Source organism: Patiria miniata, unplaced genomic scaffold, assembly GCF_015706575.1.
Source record: "Patiria miniata isolate m_02_andy unplaced genomic scaffold, ASM1570657v1 HiC_scaffold_27, whole genome shotgun sequence".
Lineage (NCBI taxonomy): Eukaryota > Metazoa > Echinodermata > Asteroidea > Valvatida > Asterinidae > Patiria > Patiria miniata.
Genome location: NW_024037066.1, coordinates 4595829 through 4611894, shown reverse-complemented (window position 1 = coordinate 4611894; position 16066 = coordinate 4595829). Strand labels below are relative to the sequence as shown.

Sequence of the window (16066 nt, the reverse complement as noted above, 5' to 3'; positions counted from 1 at the left end):
GACAAGGGACCATATATTACATATCTGTATTTATTACAATAATTTAATCTGGTGTGGGGCAGGATTTTGAAATTAGAAAAATAAGAAAATGTAGTTGGATAAATAGAACATGGCAGATTTTAAGCATCCCGAGAAAATATGTATCCTGGCCACAATATTTTAGGCAGCGTGCGTTATTTGTGAATTTTAGACACGCCTAGTTTTTAACGGAATTAATATGTTAATATGGAAATTGAAGTATTCTTACTAAATTGCGGTTTAATGTGTACAGTATAAACAACATATGAAAGTGTAGAATAATAAAAGTGGTAACAAACTATTCACATTTATGTGTCACATTATTTTGGCTTTTGAGTGAAATATTTTACTTAAAAACAACTATTCTGAGGCATTTTGAAGAACACTCTGCAACCATTTATAAAGTGCACGCATCTACCAGGTTCTAGCACTCAAGGCTCTACATCATTATTACCCCTGCTCATTGGGCCCATGAAACATTCCAGACACCATCTCAGCTCCCTGGGGAGTAAACAGCTCCATGCAGCCTGTTAGGCGCAAGGAAGCTTATTCAATCACAACTCTGCCCTCACATGTACCCATTTACTCCTGGGTGGAGAGAAGCAATGAGTGACAAAGCGCCTTGCCCAAGGGCACACGCACCATGACCCCAGGCTGGACTCGAACCCACAACCTGAACTATGGATCGAAAAAAACCTGGTTTTAATCCACTGAAGTCCATTTTCATCGACTGTTTTCTTCAAATTTATCATTATAGTAATAATTCTAAATTAAGTGGGAAAAAAAGTCAGAAAACCTAAATGTCTTGCAATGATAAAATCGAATTATGCTTGAAGTGGCTTCACCCACCTAGGGGGGGGGGGGGATGTTTTCTGGCAAGGTGATGGTTTCTTGAATTTTTGTTTTGTATTGTTTCTTCTGCTGTCAGAGACAACATACTCTGTTGAATTAATTCCAACTCCCCCCCCCCCCCCCATCAGCGCTCATCTCTCCTCCCCTCATTCCTTCTTAAATCTTGCAGCTTGCCATGTCCGATTTTCATATCATTTAATGTTTGTTCCATTTCTCTAATTTTATGTTGTATTTTCTTAGTATACTTATACAATGTACAAATTGCTATGTCCATGTGCTTGTTTTTATGTTGGCCGAATAATTAATAATTTCTAGATTCATGCTAACAATAGCGCCCTCTTTCAACCACCTTAAGAGGTGTTTTTCCCTCAAATGTTTTAACTGTTTATTTATCCTAATAACGAATATCTCCAAATAACTAAATTCATCTCAGTTTTTTGTTACTGAACTCAATCAAAAACTCTTGTGTGCTTGATTTTTATCCAAATATTAATGGAGGCGCTAAACTTAACTGAAGGAAACAAAAAAGTAGTGACATAGAGGGCGCACTGCACCAACTTTTTTGGCAACAAAACGGTGACTCGCCTGGGGAAAAAAAATTAATCTGTATTCATTGATCTCCATTAGTAAGACTTGTATTCAATCAATGTCGCCCTCTGTTGATAACTAAGGAGCTTGCTGTTGCAAAATGACGATACCTAGATGACCGTTTTAGCCGATTTTCGGCTACATTTGACAGAATTTTTCGAAAAAAAACGCTTTGACAGAAAATGTAGCAGATGAATTTTTTTAGCAGATTTTTAGCAGAATTCTGTAAATGGGGGAACTGACAGAAAAATATGGCAGATTTGAAAAATGTAGCTGATTAGTTTTGAAAAAAAAAAAAAAATGTTAGGTTCTTTGACGTGTATTTTAGTACGCATCGCGCTGTAAAGTACTTAGACCATTGCAAGCCAGTCTAGACACTTGCAAAATTTAAAAAAAAATATTTTTTTTTTAAAGAAATTTTATGATTTTTGTTTTTGTTTAAGGAAATTCTATGTTCATAATGTATTTCGTGATTTAGTTGATTTTTGTTAAATCTAGCAGATTTGTGAAGTGCATCTAGCAGAATTTTGCCATTACCTTACGGTCACCAATAACTTACTTTTACTTCAGCGTAAAGTAAAGAAAAGTAAAGAAAAGTAAAGGAAAGACACAAAAAAAGAATATTGACAGATGAAAACATGTGAGAGGTATTTTTTTGTGTTTTGCTCAATCAACTGTACATCCGTTTGTTTTAAAAAGAAAAATGACGATTTGAATTTATTGATGATCTATTGATAAAAAAAATCTGTTAGTAATAAAGCATCAAAGAAATTTGATTGGATAATGCTGCCCATTAACTAAAATTTGAAGCAATATAAAGAAAAAGAAAGTGCAAAATCTTTAAGAAAGAGAAATTGTCCTAACTGTCATCAATTTTAAAGGTATATGTACTTGTAACTAATTAAAGGTAATTGAAACTTCTAAAGAAAATATGTAATGGGTGTTAGGATACTAGCAATGATAAATCCGTGGCACTGAATCGTACCCCTTTAAACATATTTTGAGGTCGTGGCATGGTCAGTGTGTGACGTCATACGTATATCGGGTCACTGTTCTGTACCCGTTTTTTACACACACAAAAATACGATCCGAGCGGCTAGCTAGGCGCTAGGCACGCAGGGTTCGCACACGCGCGTACGTGTTGTTTGTAAATTCTCAAATTGTGGTGCCAATTTTGGCCAGCTAATTTCCACATTTTTGAGCTGGGAAAACGAACGAGCTCGTCTCTGAAGTGACGTGTTTTTACCCGTGGACACTTTGATGTTGAATTGGGGAGTATGTGTGGCCGTGGAATTGGGCCAAATTTGTCGTTAAGGAGGTGAGCAAGATCAGAAAAGATGGTTGTTTTCTGGGAATTTTTTTTCCGGGGGTTGTTGTGTTGTTGTTGGCTTTCGGTCAGCGTGTGACCTGAGAAACGACCGGGTGTGTGGACATTTTGGGGCGCTGTTTTAGGCGTCGTGATGTTCAAGTTGGTTTCGTGTCTGGTGTAATATTTTGTTTGTTATTTTGTCTTTTCCATGCTTTCTTCTTTTTCTCTGAAACTAATGTTGTGTGAAATGCATAACAGTTTAACACTTTAAAAAAAAATATTAAACACTAGATTGACAAAAACTGGAAAGATTCCCATATCTGGCCATCACTTTTCACCCTGTGCACAAACCCTATTAGACTGGTCTGAAATTTTGTAAGTGTTTTCTCAGTAACACTAACAATTCAAAATTTGTCACTGCTTATTTTGACTTTTTAGGACATATTCTCACATTTTGATGGCTGATAGGTCATTTAATTAAGGGAAAAATAAGTGATGGCCAGATATGGGAATCTTTCCCCTGCAGATGTCAAACCAAACAAAAATAGTTGAATCCAAGATTTAAGATGTGCTCTCCAGGCAATATTGGAGTTTCATCCCAAAAGTAGATTCTTTACCTAACTTGCTATTTTCTACTTTTTTTTATATTCTAGCTGTAAAAACTTATTCAAATTTGAAAGAGACATCAACTGAAAAATCGGCACATGATTACAATTTGAATATTGGCTGCCAGACAATTCCAATTGGGTGCATTCCAATTGGGTGCAATTTTGAAAAAATTTAAAATATCCTGCCCTTACAATTGTTTAAATCCACCATGTTGGTCAGTCACTGGGAAAAAATTGATAGGCCTACGGCAGTCGTTTTCCTAGTTCTGGAGTTTTCTAGTTCCGTATCGCTTCAAATAAAAACCTACCTCTTTTGAATTGGTCTCCAATGCTATTTTTTTCTGACGAAGTGCATAAAAGGAAAATGAAAGCTTCTTGATGCACAAAGATCTTTTCAATATTAATCTCTAGAAAAGGAATTTTGGCCAGATTTCCAACTCACACTTTGACATATTTGGACGGTTTGTAGAAAATCACGGGAGCCGTGAATCGACGATAAAATTTCTCCTTGGTACATCATTCGGACTGTGTGATTTCAAATATATTTTGTTCGAACTCTACAGTCGTATAAACTCTTGCATCAAATGTTTGTTGAATCAAAATAAGTTGTAGAGTCTTTAACATTTGAAAATTCGCCAACGAATGATCGTGTGTTTTTTTGCCACATGTGTGTTAATCAATTTTATGTGACGTATTCTTTGATGGGTCAAGGGTTTTCGGTCTGTGCGTGTTCGTGCCGTCGCGCTGCAGACAAAAGTTTCAAAATTATTTACGTTGATTCTCTTTTAAAAATTTACTGGAATTCTCTTGAATGAACTGTTTTTCGAAAAATTAAGTAATACTTTATCAGAAAATGTGCTTGATTCGGGGTGGTTCTGTCTGAAAAATTGATTTTGCTTGCGTCATTTCCTTTTTTTGTGCGCGAAGCAGTTTTTGATGGAATCGGAACTGATTAAACCGATCCGGAACTAGGAAAAGTGGCATCGGTACTTTTGACGCCGCAAAGTCAAAATTAAAAGAGCTTAAATTTTGAAAAATTATTTTGTAGTACATGTATCTCCATCACTCAAGGTAAACTTTTTAACCAATGTTACTCAAATTCTTATTGAGCTGAAAGCAGCCTGAACGATGTTTGCTATCCAGCTAACTAGGCAAACGACTGATGTATTAGACATTTCAAATGTTGTTCCGAGAAATTGTTCGTCATTTCACTCACACTCACATACAGGGTGAGTAAAAAAAAAGCGAAACTCCCAAACCCCAAATAGTATATTTCATATTTAAAAAAAAATGTAACACCAAAAACAATAATGACTGGAAAGCCAATTTCATAAGCTACTTTTAGATGAAAAAAAAATACTGAAATTGGTCAATCCATTCAAAGAATATCACCATTTAAACACAATGACCCTAAAACCTGTCTCGTCTAAAAATGCGAATTTCAACAATCGTCGTCACAATTGTCTTCAAACATCACCAGCGATGAAATCTTAGTTTAAACGTTAACAATATGCAACAAAGTCCGTTTGAAGGCCCGTCTTTTCAAAAAGTGGATTTTATAAATCATATTGTTTGCCTAACCAGGGTTGTTAATCAAAATATTGTGTACTACAGTTGGTGACTGTTGTTGAAACAAGTATTCTGTGTCATTTTCTTTGTTGTTCCAAACAGTCAAAACACACAATAAATTGCTTTTTTGGACGAGACAGGTTTTAGGGTCATTGCGTGTAAATGGTGATATTCTTTGAACGGATTGAGCAATTTCAGTAATTTTTTCATCTGAAAGTAGCTTTGGAAATTGGCTTTCCAGTCATTATTATTTAAGGGGCTACATATTTTGTTAAATATGAAATATATTGTTTGGGGTTTGGTTTCCGCTTTTTTCGACTCACCCCTGTAGGAAACAACCACTAACCAGAAAGATAACGGTTTTAAAACTAGTTGCCAAAACAAGTTGGGCTGAAATCAAAATGTTACAAAATAAATCCTCAAATTTTGTATGAATTACATTTAGTATTTCAGCAAATTGAGGGATAATTCATTTTTGTAATTTGTGAATATATCATCGATCTGCCTTGATTTAATGCTGGTAGATGCTTAGTATCTTATATATATATATATTTTGGCTTTCATACAAATGTAAAATACAAATTATTACAAATTGTGGCACCGAATTTATTGACCATCTGCAGTCGCCTAATTTTGCATCACAAAACACTTGTACGATTGTAAGTTTTGTTACTGAAATAAGAATTTTAATTAATATGGAAAACATTATTTCAGTAAGAATACTAATAAAAAGAACACCAATAATTGAAATGATAAACAGTAACAATGCCTAGAAGGAAATGTTAAGTGTAAAAATTCATTACAAGCCATTTGGAAAATGCCTGCTTGAGATAAATCTGAGATAATCAGGTTCATTGTATCTGGCAGAAACATTAAAAGAATGTTACCATGGTGCCAAGTCATATATAACATTGTTAGTTTGTAATCCTAAAAGAAAAATGAAAATTAATGAGCATTACTAAACATACATTGTACATGTACGTGTACATTGTGGTCTTGTAAATTGGACAAATTGCACCCTATACTTACTGTTCACTGTAATCTGAAACCAACAACAATTTTATTTTTAAATACTTATTTTTGTCCAAGGTAATATTTTTTTCTTGAATGTTTTCCTTTCCCCAGTAATGTCATCCTTGTTCTTTTTTTCCCCTTCTTCCCCCCCCCCCCCTTTCCCCAGGTTTTTCTCAGTTATTCCCCACAGCCATCCCATCCATACCCCTCCCACCGCTGGTTAATTTTTTCTCATTAAATACTTTTGTTTTGTTAAAATATATTTAAATATTTTATATAATTTTGTATACTTTTATAGAGAATGGCTTATGTAATAACTTATGGTAGTGTTTCTTCTTCTTTTCCCCCCCATTCCTGTAATTGGCGGTTATTTCACTGTTGGATGTGGTTAATGCATTAAATTAATCAAATTCATCATCTTGTAAAACCGTCCTTTCAAACAGAAATACAGCCTGAAATGTAAACATGTAAACTTATACATACCGGTACATGCATGTAGAAGAACCTCCATACTCATGTACATGTTCGTAGGATTCAAGAAGAGTGTGAAACAATGTACACCGTAGTTCATGTAGTCATGTACACATGTACAATGTAATAGGGACCTGTTCTGCTGTGGAGTGTTCATCGTCTACATGTTTCATCACCCTATGGAGCGGTTTCAACCCTGTTCTCAACCCCTCCATGGGTTTCAGAAAAGTAGACAGTTTAAAAAAAGTATTTTGTTTCCCAAATTTTCTGAAGTTGGAATTTGTCAGCTTTTGGAAACTACATTGTACATGTAAGTTCACTGGCTTGGGGCGATCCGATTGAAGCTTAACAAGTTGAAGGCATTGCTTGTTGCATAGAACTAGTAAAGTATCATCCATGTACGTCAATACTTTGTCTTTCTTCTCCTTCTTACTGCTACTGCTTCTTACTGCTATTTCCAGTAACTCAGCCTTCTTAAGACATTTTAAATCTGCAAAATGATACATTTTTCCTTGTTGAACCACACTTCGATTCCGCCTCACACCATGCATTGTGCATAAATCATCATCTATTAATGAAAACATCTAGTATTAGGTCAAGGTCTAAGAAGTAAGCCTTTTTTAAAAAGTCATGATGAAATGCCAGAATGATGAGTTGTAAAACAGTGATGAAAGACAGCTTGCCAATAGAAAGAACTAATAAAATTATGCAGTACTAGAAGGGAAAATATTGATACTTCCTTTGTCATAATGTTAATTTAATCACAGTGTACTCTATTAGAACATTTGTATTTTGAGTAAGAGCAATTTACTCTGGGTCTAATTTTAAATGTTCTCAATACATAAACGATCAGGTACGTGTAACTTTAATAGACAATCTGGCTGTAGTATTACCTTTTAGCAAACAGTACTGCCAAAATTTGTCAGAACTTTTAAACTAATTAAACATCTTTTTGAATATTTTCCAGTTGTAAAACAAAACAAGCATTTTAAAAAGAGTATAAAATACATTGAATAATTCTGATATTGTCTTCGGCTCATGTACAACATGTGAAATTTCTTGTTATTTGAGTGGTTTTTCTCCCATTGAGTTTTACAGAAATTTTTACAAAGTCTGATCCCAAACTTCCATTTTTCAACAGTAACCTTATGTAAAAAAAAAAGTAACCTTAGGCCAAAAAAAAAAAGTCTCCGGTTTCTGGTATGGAGCTTGCCCAAAAAGTGGTGCGGCGACGCGGCTTTTTTTTTTTTTTTACCTGATTTTTTTGCTTCAAATGTCGGCTGATGACTGCAAATGGTGCCCGACTAAACTTAGTGCAAATATATGGGAGTCCAGAGAGGCCACATAAAGCTTATTCTCCACCATAGCCCAATCTAAAAACACGTTATAATTGTGCAGCAGCAGGATTCCAGTCAAACCAGTGAGTTTGGCGGTTTTGAGACATCATCTTTCATTGAAAAAAAAACTTTTTCATTTTGCCGACGCGCATGGCTATGGCGACGCGCGCGCATACCAGAAACCGGAGACTTTTTTTTTTTGGCCTTATGTAAAAAAAAAGAAAAAAAGTGCATCTGGTTGTCGTTGCTCAAATACTTACATTTGAATTGATAATAAAGCTGTGGTTTTGTGTGAACCTTTTGTGTTGGAAACCACGACCTTTAAAATCGAGGCCTATAAAGAAAAACAAAATACTAAAAACTTGAGTGGATTCAAAATGGAAATGTCACTTGTGTTCCCGAGTCCCGACCACAGAATAGAAGCACTGTGGTGTATAATGTTAACATGCATGCATGATAGCCCCTCTTTAGGCCAAAAAAAAAAAGTCTCCGGTTTCTGGTATGCGCGCGCATCGACGTAGCCATGCGCGTCGGCAATATGAATTTTTTTTTTTTCAATGAAAGATGATGTCTCAAAACCGCCAAACTCACTGGTTTAACTGGAATTCTGCTGCTGCGCAATTTCAACGTGTTTTTAGATGGGGTTATGATCGAGAATAAGCTTTATGTGGCCTCTCTGGACTCCCATATATTTGCACTAAGTTTAGTCGGGCACCATTTGCAGTCATCAGCCGACATTTGAAGCAAAAAAGTCGGGTAAAAAAAAAAAAAAAGCCGCGTCGCCGCACCACTTTTTGGACAAGCTCCATACCAGAAACCGGAGACTTTTTTTTTTTGGCCTTAGCACCTAATATGCAGGCACGGCCCAGGTCCCCTTGTCTTGTGACTGCATCGTGAAACCAATCCAGGTCAAAGAGCGCTGGCATTTTCATGTTTCTGTTTATGAATTTAGTCCCGATCTTTGAAGGCACATACATGTAATGCTGTATTATGATTTCGGGAAATAATACATCAGTTCATTGCTCTTTACTCGTGGCGCCTGACATATGGAGTTTATCGTAAAATGTCTGGAAATGTAATACAAATAATGTTTAATGTACAAACATTATTGACTACCATTGAGTGCATTTCCATCACATACACATTATATAAGTAATGGGGAAAAAAGTGAAATAACCTTTTTTTACCATATGTAATACACACGTGACACTGCTTCTCTGTAGGACCTTTAACAAAAAGATTGCTTTTTGGTACGCTGGTACGTGTACCAGTAGTCTTTGTAAAATCTCATTCAGCAGGTCTACAGGTTTAAATGTTGGAAAAGTACCTAATAATTCAAATCATTTTGCAGCATTTTAAAAATTTAATCGTCTGTTTTTTTTTTTTTTTTAACCCAGGTAATCTCGTCTTGGCATTGAAAATTGCATGTGCTTGTAGATGAGGCAACCACCCAGTGCTCAAAGCTCCGTGGATCCCACCATACAGCGCTACCTCTGAAATTTGACATCAACTACACTCTCAATATTCACCCTGCCGTCTACATGGAGAGTGTGATACCTTCTGTACCCTCGGGGTAATTTCCAACCAATCAGGACGCTCCAATTGTACAGTTTGAACCAGCATTCATGACCACTCAGAAATACATGTACTTAAATTGATGGATTGAAATCGTCCACACTCTTACCAGCTCATCAACAGGTTGGGTCCTGCCAAGTGTTTCGACAGGATCGTTCAGTTGATGTGTGGATGCCGAGACTTGCAGGTATACCGGCATCTGTGATCATGAACTACGTGCCCAAAATGCACCCTATCTCAGGAATGGCTTGTCTTAGCCACACAGCAACTTTCTGCTTATTGGCTTTCAGCCTAGCCAGCATTATCACGGGTGAGTAGAGAAAACTGTCCAAAAACTGATGCACATGAATATACACCTCTGGCCTTTTTAGAGCTATGCGGAATACACCAGATATTCAAATAATCAATCATCGACCAAATATCCAAATAGCATTTTTTACTCAAATATTTGAAAAAATGTGAGAAGTCTCCAGGAGACGCATCCACCGTGTTCTTTTAATCATATTAGTTGTGTGGTTTCATTGTTTGTCAAATACCATACTTTCGTTGAAAGCCAGTTTTGCATAAAATTTGAGTGCTTCCATGAGAAAATATTTATATCTGAAATTTCCTCGTAAGAATCGGTCAATTTTAAACAAGCGCACTTGCAAATCCTGATAGGCGGGAAGTTTAGGCTTGTTGAAAGCCAGTTTTGCATAAAATTTCAGTGCTTCTTGAGAAAATATTTACACTGTATAGCTGAAATTTCCTCGTAAGAATTGGTCAAGTATCGCCATTCCACTACCTGTTCTTTACTTTATCTTTGTCAATTTTAATCAACGTTGATCTCGACCGTCGCATTTCAAATATTTGAAGTCAGACAAGTCTGTCACAAGCCAATATGGCCCGAGCCAATATGGCCCGTCAGGCCGGCGTTTAGTGGCATGAAAAAATAAATGAGAATATATTTCTATTCCCTGTGGATGGGATGCCAGTCTATCGCAGGTTACTCCCCAACTGGTGCCCATTTATACTCCTGGGTGCCCAGAGGCAAGTGGGAACAAAGTGGCTTGCCCAAGGACACAACATATGGCCAGCAGCTGGATTCGAACCCCTAACCCTCTGATCATTAGTCACAGGCACTTAACCCAGGGCGGCATTGGGTTTGCCCAGGGTTAAGTTCAACCTGGGTTGAATGTGTGTCAAAATGATCAAATACATTCATCATACATGTATGTGCTCGCATGTATATACGTATGGAATGTTCACATACAGAGGCCTTTAAAAATCTGGTATTATTGTCGCCTCTTGCTTTCTAATAATGTAACAAAAGGCCCATATTGTAAAAGGCAAATAGTTCTTCCCATCAGCCCACTTGCATTGTACATGTACCACTCATCAATCATGTTGCTCAGGTTCACATACAAATGCAAACATTTCCTGAACCTGAACTTGTTTGGCAATTTGGCATAATGTACAATGTACATCGTGCCTTGCAGCTAAGGCCCTCCTGAAATGGATACCTACATGTACATGTAGGTCAATTCCAAACGATACATACATGTACTGTACACCAACAAGTTCAAACCAGATTGGGAAACCTGCGAGCCATCAAAGTTTGTTAAATTGTCTTTTGAATAAGATTTAGACATTTGAGATCGTTGCAAAGACAATGTATCAATGAGAGGATTTTTTTTTGTCCATCAGAATCCTCCAGTGTAGTACCTCGTACACACTGTAGCCAAGGAGTTAAACTGTTGAGATCCTGTATCCATCAAAGTCCCCCAACTGCTCAATATGACGGTGTCCTGAATCCATCGAAATCCTGCAGTACCGCTAGGCTTACTGTCCTGAATCCATCAAAATCCCCCAACTTTTTCATTATGGAGGTATACTGAATCCGCCCAATGACTCAAAAACAGGGGTATGGATTTTGATGGATCAGGTACAAATGTACAAGGGTTAAGTCCAATTCGCATAATTTGGAAAAATCTGAAATGTACAATCCAAGAAATTTTTATTCAAGACTCAAGTTTTCAAAAAAAGGATGTCATAGATAGGTCTGCTTTGCCATTAAAATATACTGTAAGAGTTATAAAAATAAACTTGTCTTGACTGACAGTACCTCCTTGAATATTGTTGTATGTCATTTTCCCCCTACCTGTATTTCTTTTACCGCATGACAAAATCACACATCATTTTTGAGATGCGAGAGCAACATCTATAGTAAACGTTTCCCCTCTGGTTCTGGTTTGAGAATTTTGACTGAGTATCTGGTGATCGCCCAATACTCGTAACTTCACTTACTCTCCCAGACAAACCGGCGCCAGAATAACTTAAATATCTCAAGATGATGCCCAGAAACCGATGGGATGCTTTAGAAACTCGCCCACTGTGGATGAATTGCTAGGCAAACAGAAATTCTCCGACTACAAATGCTATTCATGTCCTCATCTATTCGTACTTGAAATGCGTGTGTACGGCAGTGCCAGTTTGCGTGCAGTAATTTTAGTGTCCTCGGGATAAGACTCTGGAAGCCACTTTTTTAATTTTATTATTCCGCTGTGAATAAACGGATGGAAACCTGAATGAAGGAGATGTACATGTACATGTTCATTAAAACCCTAACCGCCCTGAATCCTCCAAAATCCTTTTTGCAAATTGGAGGAATTTGCAGGATTGAGGTTACATGGCAAAAGTGCGTTGCTGATTTCGGAGTACGCACTGTGTCAAGGTCTTGGGCCGGACCTTGTGTTGTTTATGCTCAGCCAAGCATAAATTTAGTCCTTGATTGTACTTGACATCCTCCGCACTGCTCCAGGATGTCACTGCCTCTGCCTCAGCCTATTGACAGACATAGCCGGAGGATTTTGCAGGATTCAGGCAGTGGTCATCCCTCCATGCACCATATTCAAGAAATAACGGAGGAATTTGCAGGATTGAGGCTATATGCTATTTTTCCATGAGGCCAATTGGAGGATTTTGCAGGATTGAGGCTACATCCTAGCAAAAAGGCCTGGGGAGTTAGGGTTAATGTCAGTGCTCTTCTGTTACAAAATGTTCATGTATCGGTACATGTACATGTGCACATGTATCGTCCATTGGTAAAATCCACAAGTTGCATACATGTATTTCATTGGAGGAATCCACTAGTACTAAGTACATGTACATGTAGTAGCCAAGTGTGCAATTTGTAATGGACGGTTTTGCGTGCATTTCAATTGACATTCATTATTGTCAATGTATTTACTTCCATAGTTCGACATGTCAGGATGAGTAACGACAGTGCAACGGCATCATTTATTGCTGGCTGTGCAACAAATTGTAAACTACATAAATAGGTTTAATGCGATTTCCAGCTCGCTGAGTAGATGAGCTGCGAGGTTACTTGAGGTTATTGCGAGGTTCTGTCGTCTTTTATGTATCCTCATTTGTATGTCTGAGACACGTTCCTGTGATTGTTCGAACTGGGGGACTGAACGCAGACTGTGAAATGGGGGAGAATAATTTGGAGACTGCATTTTTTATAGATTGTAATTTTGATGGATTACAACCGTCATCAGTAAAGATATGTTTCCCAGACACTTGGAAAGTTGCCAGATAAGTACTGTTACATACCGGTACGTGTGGTGTTTCACGCCGTAAAGGTTTTCCTGTGATGTCGCGGATGTGGCCAGAGCACCCTGTAATTAACCCTAGCTGTCCTAAATCCTCCAAAATCCTCTTGGCATAGGTGGAGGATTTTGAAGGATTGAGGCTGTTTGGCAACAATATGTCAGTTGATTTTGGAGGATGCATTGTGTCAAGGTCTTAGGCTGTACCTTGGGGCAATTCCACGGTTACTCATGTTACATTTTTGATGTAGGCCTACTTTTGAGTTTCCTTGGGCTGTAATTACCTTACTGAAAAGGTTTAATAACTGTTATCCCCATGGTAGATAGAGTAGACCTAGACCTAAGCACCAAAGATGACATCCAGAAAAATGTGTTATGTATGATAAACAAGACGCACAAACTCGGTTACTCACGTTACGAAAATGTAATGTGAGTAACCGAGTTTGTGCGTCTTGTTTATACATAACACATTTTTCTGGATGTCATCTTTGGTGCTTAGGTAGGTCTAGGTCTACTTTATCTACCATGGGGATAACAGTTATTAAACCTTTTCAGTAAGGTAATTACAGCCCAAGGAATGTCAAAAGTACATCAAAAATGTAACGTGAGTAACCGTGGAATTGCCCCTTGTGTCTTTTATGCCTGACCATGCATAAATTTAGGCCTCGATAATACTTGAATCATCCGGACTCGGACTGCTTCTGAAAATCATCGGCACTGCCTCAACATTTTCACAGTGATTGTTGGAGGATTTCGCAGGATTGAGGCAGTGGTTGCCCCTCCAATGAACACATTTTTTTACATGGAATATCCCCTGACACAGCAAGCTTAGTACAGATGTGATAAGCGAGCAGATTCGGCGATTAATTATGCAAAATAAGACCGCAGTGAACAAATTCAAAAAATAATGGATGATTTTGGAGAATTGAAGCCTGTAATCCATTTTTTTTACAATGTACATGGAGGTAGGCCTACATGTAGTTGGAGTATTTTGCAGGATTGGGGTTGCATCTTAGGAAAAAGGCCTAGGGCGTAAGGGTTAATTAGGGCATGATCCTAAAATTGCAGCGCAAATAATATATGGATGTTGTTGTTTAAGAACCCAAAAGTCGGGGAACATGTATGTCATAAAATGTGAACTTTTTCAAGTTGAAAGTTTGACTTGATGCAATCAAACATTGACTCCCCTTTAAAATGTGAAGTCCGTCACGCCAGCGCTCTGAGCACAGTGCAGGAAATGCTTGTCATCATCCTGGGGAGTCATTATTTGTAAGTGTTTCCTGAATCTGTTGATAATTCAGAAACAGGAGTGATTCAGATGAATTATTTCATACGTTTGTTATGTTTGAATGGTACCTACCGTACACGTAGTACTAGGGCACGTCACATTTTCAGCCTTATCTGTTTTCATTTCTGGATGAAAAATGTGCATAAACTGTCTGCAAAGGTTTTCAGAGTTTCCAAGAAATGTTTAGACTTGATGACAATTCATTAGATAGTCGTATTTTGTCCCTGAACTTCAGTTGAACTCCATCGGCGCAGCTGCTTTAAGACAATACGTAATTGGCCGAGTTGCGACAAATCTAACGACTTGACGATTACATTCTCGCACCGTTATTCATATGCAAGCAGCGCAATACATGCAGTGCATTTTTTTTGCGGTGAGATCCAATCGCGCACCACTACGCAAATGAGGATTCATTCATTCCGTTACGTGGGGAGTTCTTCTCAATACGTCAGGGACATGTTTGCACATCTGGCGATGTTTTAACTACCAATACACTTGATATATTTGTGGTGTGTACGGTATGCCTTATAATGAATTTTGTAATGTAAAAACAACACAAAGTACAATGACAAAGACTACGCGCATTGCAGCGATATTTTGCTTGTGCGGAGCCCGTAACCGTATGAAAAACAATTACTGACTTGGCACCAAGTCTAAGGAATGTTGGGAAAAAAGGGTTTTTTGGGGGGAGGGGGGGGGGGGGGGAAGGGCGCAGGTTCAGGAGGTGCAGTAGTCTACAGGGAATATCCCCTGGTACAGTGAGCTTACATGTACCGGTAGTACATGTATATGATAAGCTAGCAGATTCTGCAATTAATTATGCAAAACAAGACTGCATCTCGACCTCAAGATTCTGACCATTCAGCAGGCGCTTCTATTGGGACTTTGGGTTGTTGTATTACAAAAAAACATGGCAGTCAAATTGACCAATCAACATTTTTAGTCCACATTTGTGATAGAAATGACATCCTCCGTTTGGCTGGTGTGCAGGGTAGCATAAAATTTGTATTGCTCCCATATATCAGACGTTGGTCATGGGGAGGGCTCCATTAAAAAAGGGTGATACTCAGACTACCATAAAGCTGCTACTTATTTTTAAAAAAAATGAAAAAAAAATGGGGGATTTAGAATGCACATCATCACCAGTCATCCAAAGATTGCACCATGCGCCAGCTTTGTGTGGAAAAAATACCATGCCAAAACTGAGCAGAGCCCTGCTATATACATTGTATGAGCAAGAGCATAATTCAAGCCCTTTTTAATATCTGATTTGGACGCCATGAAAGCCAGTCCCCTTAACCATGAATAATTCTTTACTTCCATGAAACATCTGAAAGGGACATTTGTGGTTGACCTACAATGTACCGTAATTGGCTTTTTGTGTTCATCGGCGCACGATGCGCGATACACCGCTTCCAATAAACATTATGCCATTGTGCACACTGCACCGTACAATACGCGGTCCAAACACAATCATTTTCACAACTTTTTTCCCCCACCCTGAATTTTGTTGATAGCTGCTATATTGAATATCCCGGCCCACCCTGAATGAAATTCGTGTGGACCCACTGACACATGCACAGAACCGATTGACTGCAGATCAACAAAGCCAGTATGCATATTATTCACATGTACATGTGTATGTACATGTATGCACCTTGGCCAGTACAGTGCAGCGCTAGTGCTGGGTTCTTGGTCCAGCGCTTGGCTCATTGCCAAGGGTATGGGTGCCTATATCTGTTGTAGTTGGCCATCAAGGTAGAATCGCGTGAGCTGCCCACGCATGTCCATGTATGGCGCGCCGCTTCTCCACAAATTGCATTTCGGGCAGGGCAACTTTGTTC

General features: G+C 38.1%; 1 protein-coding gene across 1 annotated transcript in view; it reads left to right on the top strand.

Annotated features, from left to right (window-relative positions):
* The first annotated feature begins 2525 nt into the window (after positions 1-2525).
* The window catches only part of LOC119734298 (transforming growth factor beta receptor type 3-like), a 37785-nt gene continuing 24244 nt past the window's right edge, over positions 2526-16066 (top strand). The window contains exons 1-2 of the mRNA XM_038207725.1: positions 2526-2776; positions 9164-9651. Of these exons, the coding sequence (XP_038063653.1) occupies positions 9513-9651 (139 nt within the window). The 5' untranslated portion in view covers positions 2526-2776; positions 9164-9512. The remainder of the gene's footprint in view (positions 2777-9163; positions 9652-16066) is intronic.